The sequence below is a fragment of the Ceratosolen solmsi genome, unplaced genomic scaffold (genome assembly GCF_000503995.2).
Source record: "Ceratosolen solmsi marchali unplaced genomic scaffold, CerSol_1.0 scaffold27, whole genome shotgun sequence".
In the NCBI taxonomy this organism is placed as follows: Eukaryota; Metazoa; Arthropoda; class Insecta; order Hymenoptera; family Agaonidae; genus Ceratosolen; species Ceratosolen solmsi.
In genome coordinates, this window is record NW_011948426.1 from 499,317 (window position 1) to 507,678 (window position 8,362).

Here is an 8,362-nt window from a genome sequence, read left to right on the forward strand (position 1 = left end):
TAGAGTATTTATTAAGTAGTATTTTACATAAAAAATGTTCTAATCTTTCCCTAGCGTTTTCTAATCTATAGTTTGAAGATATTTTACTACTATGGTCTGTTCCAGGAAACAATGCCGTACCAATGACAACCTTTGCACTTCTGCTCTTTGATATCGTTTGTTTCCCATAAAGTTTTGCTTGTTGGCCACTCTCTCTATCTCTCTATCTCTCTCTCTCCCCCCCTCTCTCTCTCTCTCTCTCTCTCTCTCTCTCTCTCTCTCTCTCGCTGGCAATATAATTCCTTACATAGAGGAACCCCTGTGACAAAGGAATAAATGAAAAATAATCACGCACGGAGTGAAATAAGCTCGATGCATGTCAAATGACTAAATTGCGAGTGAGACAATTTATCGATTCCTTAGATTCATACATTTTCGTTCCATTCGTACACGTGGAAACGCGTTAGATATTTTATGTAATTATTCTGCTTCGTTACAATTGTCATCGATAATTAAATATTAGCTATGCCGTGATAATAATGCCATGATAATTATAAACATTTTTATATTATACATGTTGATCGAATATAATATATTTCTCAGTTTATCAACATTTTTTAAATGTACATTATGTAATTTCCATTATGTAGGTCCGCTCAAGGTCATTGACACAACTTGACGTCCTTGGAAGTAGCATGTTAGATGCAAGCGAACATGATTTGGGCAGCGGAGCCTCGATGCAACAACACCAGCAAAGTCCGCAACAGTCATCCCATTATTCTTACAATTTTGGAGAATGTAGCCCACGATTTCTCGTGCCGAGTGCGGCTTCCAATGACGTCAGGCCCAACAGAACCAAGCATAAATTATCAAGGTCCCAGGTCAGTTTATCATGATCATCAACTTGATATTTCATATTTTATCATTGAATAATTAAAGAATAAATATATTGATAAAAGCACAATACAAGTCAAGTATTTATTGCTATAATACATGGCCTTAAATTTATCGTCGTTACATTTAATTTATATAATATATCTGTGTATATATCGGTAGACTAATTATTAATCCACGATCCAAATATTGAAATATTGAAATATTGAATAATAATTATTGATATCAAAAACGTCAAGTGCATGGTTTTCAATAATATTATAATAGTTTGCACTAAAAACAGCTAACAGCGCAGACTCCTGTATCAACCTTTTATATCATTTTGTAAATTCACAACACGAATATTTATTATTGTTCTCCCCCTTAGTCATCTAATTCATTTAATTATTTTTAAATTTTGTCCATATAAAATATAATATATAATTTTATTAAGGGCATTCTAATCATTAATACATACTTATATTTATTGCATATTTCGATATTAAATAAAATAGTATTCTTTTATGTAATTTTTTACGGGCAACGACTGCCATATCCGCCTATCTTTTTAATTTATAAACACATATTATTGAAGTTGATATTACTTATTTCACTATTATTTATATCTGATGACTTGCGTTTTCTCCTACTTGCTAATAAAAAAAAATTCTTTCATAAATTTATATTGGATATATTTAAATACAGATTTTCATGGTAACTAATACTATAAACATTTAAACATTCAAGATTAATCTTTTATCTTAAAATAATAATAAATTTGACTGATCAAATGACTATATAAATTAAGAGTATAACAATAAAATTATACAGCAATAAAATTATGTTGTTAATTTAAATTTTACTAATATTTTATAATTTTATTAATAATTTTTATACATAGTAATTTTATGATATGAATCAAAAATTTATCAAAAATTTATGATTATAAAAAGATATAAAACTAATTCTAGTAAATAATGTGACACAAGTTCTACAAAAATTTTATGATTGAAAATATAAACGATTATTTATTACATTTCAGGTGTCCAGTAGTGAATACTTCAGTGTTAGTTTTGAAATAGGTGACGACGTATGTATTTTAGACCGTGAAGAATTTTTACCTGCTACAAAAGGAACATATCTTGCGTAAGTGTCTCTCTCTCTCTCTCTCTCTCTTTCTCTTTGACTAACTAATATTTAACGAACTTTTTATAAAAGTTGTTCTAGTGTAATGAATTTTCTTAAAGTATTATCAATTCTATTATAAAATAATTGAGATAAATGTATTAAATATGTTTTATAAATTATATTAAAAGTATGATATAACAATGCTTAATTTGTTCATTAGTAGTTTTGTATGATTAAAATTGCATAAGTAACATTATATTTTGAATTGATTTGAAAATTATAAAAATTTCAGTCATACTAACAACTTTTTAACAATTTTAATTGCACGTTTTAAAATAAATCTTTATATCATTAATTTACATGAATAATATTAAAAATTCTCGTGTAATTGAAATTAAGTTAATAGGCTACATTCATGTGTAAGGAAGCCTGTCATACATCAAATGCCGAGCTGAATTTTCTTTAGTAACATTAATACTTCTTGACTAAAAATATATTGCCCTTCGAAAAGATATATTATCCCATTATCGTTACCTATGTACACTTTCTTATAGTACATTGTTTAGATACTTTCACTGTAATGTCAAAATACGTATATATTAAACTATAATTTATAATTAGTCAATGTTTTTTTACCGAATATTTGCTTTTCACGACAAGCTCATACGTAAATAAATAAATAAATTAATTAGCCCAATAAATACATCGAAACATATATTGATTAATTAATTTTCATATTTTTACATAATTTGACTATAATATGTGTTAAAAAGAAGTTTGAATTTAAAATTATTTTTTATATTAATTTTTGTTTTGAAGCTCCCAAGCTCTCTCTCTCTCTCTCTCTCTCTCACTCTCACATACACTCTCTTACCATACATGTATATCATTTTCTCAATTTTACTGTTTTTCACCTACATTCTTATTCTTTTTTAATCCGTTGTCTAACTATAAACTTGTCAATTTCTACTTTCGTTCTTTAACATAAATAAATATTTATATCATTGCAAACGACTTGATGCTTGAAATGAAGATAACCATTTTAATATCCGCTTCATCCATAACACTCACTATCTTGTTTCCTTATTTACAATAAATACATGTTTAATAAAAATATGTATTTATACGGAACAGACATTGATTTAAAATATAAGATTAATTCTCTACATTACTGAATATTTATTTTTGGTAATCACAAAGAAATTTCAATATTACATAGAAAAAATAATTTCATTTAAGTTTTAAATCAGCGGAAAGGAATTACAGAATTGTAGAATATAACAGTTGTATGACAATGAAATAAAACTCTTCATAACAACTTAAGGATTACATGTCACAATTAAAGGCATAATCATTAAATTTTCAGATATGTGTGCAATTAAAATAAATATAAACTTATTTATTATTATAATAAAATCCAATTTAATACTAGCAAAATAAATTATTGTATTATTAAAATTTATAATTACATGTATTGTTTGAATGTTTTGTATGTTTAATCTATTTGAATTTATGGATTAAACGTTATTATGAAACTTTTTCGGTTAATTAGCTACTCAAATTTTTTTACATGTTATATTCCTTTTTATTTTTAAATACAGAAATAGAATTATTGCTTTTAGTCAATTGAAATAAATCTATATTTAAAATTTTATATTATCTCTGATAACGCAGTCCTTATAAAATTATATTTTTACAATTCGTCCCAGTCGTATTGTAACAGTTTCAAAGGATTGCATACTACGTATAATATTTATAATTCTTCATGTTTGGAAAAATTTTAATACATTTAATTTAATTTGCGTCAATTGAATATATCTATTCATATTTAAATATCCCATATCATATTTAAATAATATTTAAATAAATATTATTCTGTTATGTTAAAATTAAATGTAATATATTTAATGATCATTAAAGTTTTTAATTACAATTTTCTATACATTGGTATATATAATTATAATGTAAATTAATATAATGTATAAATGACATTTATGCACACATTTTATGTTTTTTACTATATATTATATTTTAATATTTATTCTTTAATTTAATATTTAATAGAATTTTTTAATTCTTTACATATTTATTATAGCAATATATTAATAGTGCACACGATCTAAATTTTAAGATGTCTTCCTTTAGGAGGAAAATAAATGGAATGGTATATATTCTTATACTTCGTAACTCTATCTTAACTTTCTGAACCCATATAATAGCTGTGCACTTTTCGAAAACCATTAAAAATATATGGCAATTACTCGTGCAATACTCTTTCATATATTGAAACGCATAAGAAATATAATATTAACTCGTATTTATCGACAAGAAAAAACACTTGAAGAACAAAAAATAGTTTACTATCGACAGCCAGTTAAAAGAATAATATATTGTATAAGTATAATCAATTAATAAAATACTCGTTTAGAAATTACTTAATTGATGATCATATTTTATAAATTATTAATGTTAGCACTGATTAAATATACTATATTTTTTTTTTTGTAACTTCGTCAAAAAATGTTTATGAGCATCCATCTAGCGAATACACTGTCAAAAATTTAAACACGATTGGATTGTATAATGTCTCGTTATTGCACGTAGAAGGTTGAGTCTTAGTTTTATCTTAATCAATTAAATACTGATTTTTTTTCTAAAATATGTATTCGATTATTGATCTAGTCGCCTTTATGTATTTATGTAATATATTTTTTTTTTATAGATATAGAAGTTTTAATAATTTTAATAAAAATTCAACAATGTTTGTCCCGTACAATCTAATATAAAATTAAATGAAATATATCAATTTAATTTCAAAATTCATAAACCCATAATTATACACATTCATTATCCAATTAATTTAATTGGATTTATTTAACCAATATCTCTAGCATAGATATATTTATTTATGAATTTAAATACTGAAAATATTATTAAGTAAACCTTCCACTCCTTTGATAAAAAAATAGTACTTAATGCATAAAAAATATGAAATACATAACCAACCGAATTTTATTATTTACCATTCTTTTGCATTAAAGATAAAATGTGACATTGATTACAATTTCATATACAACCGAAGAGAGAGAGAGAGAGAGAGTAAAGTTTCGAAATATAAGACAATATTATTTTTAATGAGTTTTAAAAATCTGGAAACATACAAGAATCATATGAAACCCCATTGAAAAATTCATAGGAGTTGAAAAAGTGCCGATCCGTAAAAAGTAACTATGCTATCAGGAAAAATTTTTAAAATTGTGTTCTTCAGTAGTGATACTAAATTATAGGAATAGTGAAAACGAGAAGCAGAGATTAAATTTTTCTTTCTATTAAAAACCTGCATATTAAATTTATTAAACATGTTTTTATAAAATGTTCACTTGTAGTAAATGACAGTGATTTCAGATTTCGCAATAATTATCGTAAATGAACTTAAACAACTTTTATTGTGATATATTAATATTTTCTAAACACAGGTTAATCAGAAATTTGTTATTCTTAGTAATTTATAAAATTAAACGATATATTATTGATTCAAGTCTCATTTTTCTATTATATTTATATTAATATATATATATATATATATATATATATATATATATATATATATATTAATTAATTTTTGCTTGAGTATCAATTACCAGATTAAGATTGTATTTGTTGGAAAAATTATGATATTGTCATTTACAAAAAAAAACTTATTTAATAGACAGTTGTATTTTAAATAGAAAATGGGCCGCTTAGTTATCAATCAGCGTTAATAATCAAGTTTTTAAATTTCTTTTAAATGCAGTTATTTATTTATTTTAAATTTTTAAATTAAAAATCGATTATCATGCGTATATGAGACAAATATTTATTTGATCATATTTTAAATATGAGCTTGATTATTTTTTTTACTGGTATAGTCATAAATATAGTTATTAATTGATTAAAAAATTAACGAAGAATCATTATTGTTTTAATTAAAGCGTTCATCGTACGCTATTATAAAAATTTATATAACGAATTACATTTTTAAATTTTAGAAATAATATTTATGAAATTATGAACAAAATATGTTATTTATTTAAGCAGATTTAAAAAATTAATCAAAAAGAAGCAAATAGTGGTGAAGGCATCTGCAGGATGAAACTATTAAACCAATGAAACGATTAAATCAAATATATGAGTTAAACAGAAAATAAAAATATAAAAGCAACGATATTTGAAAAAAAAAATTTTTATTTTAGTCGATAAATCAAAAACGGGGCGACATGTCTAACAAAAGATCCCGGATATCACAAAAGATGATCTATTGTTTTATAATGTTTCTAAAAATTCAATAAACATAAAATCGGTGATCCGATGCAATGCTGAACTAAATGTCTAATCAATAATACTTGAATAGAACCATGAACTTTAATCTAGAATTTTCTATTCAATATACATTTTCTTAACATCGATATTGCTATTTATTTATTATACAAATTAGAGGATAAACATCTCCTTCCGATTCTATACGTATTTTCACATTTTTTTCATCGCAAATATTCTTAGAAGGATCAAAGATTCGTCATATCGAAAAACTATATAGAAAAACAAATTTACTTTGTCGTATATTCGAAAAATACAAGCCGAACAGCGCCGGTTACAAAAACTTGACAACATGTTTATTTTTATAATTTGAGTATTGAAGGCCTATTAGTGCTGCATTTAATTTCAAAATGCATTTTGAATAGAATAAGCCATTTATTTATATTTATTTCATTATATTATGTTTTAAATACCCAATAATTATTGAATAATGTATCTTACATTTCGTATCTGCTTAATTACAACAGAAATGTACGTAACATAAAACTATCTATTCATAACATGGTGATTGAATTATTTAATCAAATATTATTTATACGTATTCTTTATAGTTTATAAAATAATATTCTGATTCAGGTTGATGGAAATTTGTAAAGCACAATTTTTAATTTTTGTTATATTTAGTGATGTACGTAAAAAACAATAGCCTAATAAATTATTAACAAATGAAATTTATTTATATTTTACTTTAACCTTTCATTATATATTTTCAAGTATTTACATATATGTAATTATTAATGTTTACAATATACTGATTGATATTTTCAAAATTACAGTGGGTTTATGAAATCTTGTATAATCATTGAGATACATGACACATAGTAATAATTTTAGTATACCCACATCTAATTTATATGATTTAATAAAAAAATTGGATTTTTTAATATAATATAATAATATAAGAAGTTTTTCAGTAGAAATAAATATATGTTTGCGACGAGATAAGATTATTAATTAATAATAAATCGCTATTTACTCAAGTACTCTATAATAATAGCCTTAAAATTTTGTTTTTCATCTTTTCTTAAACAATATATATATATATATATATATATATATACATAATTCGTTAATTTATGGTATCGTTTTAGAATGTTTTTAATTTTAATATTTTATTTTGTATATTAATTTTTCTTTCCTAAGTTTTACATTACATACAAAATATTCTCAAAGATCAATCTTGAACTATATGAATACATTTTTCACAAAATAGGTTAATGAATATTACATACAATATCGAATAGTCAATACAAACTATTATCGTTCTTAAAATATATAAATAATTATAAAATTACAAAAATGTTTTTAAACTTTTTTTAATTAAGTGGAAAAATACTTCTTTTGAAATTAAATTATAACTTTTTAAAAATCTTGTTATTTTACAATTTGCAAAAAAATTTAAGTTAAATATATGCATTAAATATATTTTGACTAAAGTAACAGTTTCAAATAAAATGTTCATTAGCATTAAATTTAAGTTAGTCAAGTCATTTTCACTTTATATTATGGGCAAAGAATATCTTATCTTTTCAATGATTTGCTAAGTAATATTTATTATCTTTATGGTGCGACTGCAATTTATCGAACATAGTAGTAAATATAGCAACGTACTTTAATTATTTCGAAAGTAAGTATAAGTGTGCACGAGTGTTATTATTTCAATTATAAGATAAATTTTCTAATGAAAAAAAACTTTTGCTGAACTAGTTCAAAGTTTTTTAAATGCACCCAATCAAATTCTAATTATATTATGGAATTATTACTTCAAAGTAAAATAAGACGACAGAGGAAATTGTGAATTAATTAAATTGAAAATGATATATGTACAACCGTTTACAACAAAGATCGGCAACACATTAAGTCGATGACTCATCTATTGTATCCTTAAGTTAAGAGATATAAGACTACTATTCAGCATGTTGTTTTTTTTTTGTTTTGCATTCCAAGAAAATCATTACTTATGTGAATTATATATTTCATAATAAATACTATTGCATGCCATGTCATGTATGAAAACATCGACTAG

General features: G+C 23.5%; 1 protein-coding gene across 3 annotated transcripts in view; it reads left to right on the forward strand.

Moving 5' to 3' along the window:
- LOC105363067 (pleckstrin homology domain-containing family G member 5-like) overlaps window positions 1-8,362 on the forward strand; it is an 82,454-nt gene that overhangs the window by 24,678 nt on the left and 49,414 nt on the right. For all 3 annotated transcript variants that reach the window (XM_011500640.1, XM_011500641.1, XM_011500643.1), the window contains exons 2-3: window positions 630-860; window positions 1,895-1,998. In XM_011500640.1, the coding sequence (XP_011498942.1) occupies window positions 630-860; window positions 1,895-1,998 (335 nt within the window). The remainder of the gene's footprint in view (window positions 1-629; window positions 861-1,894; window positions 1,999-8,362) is intronic.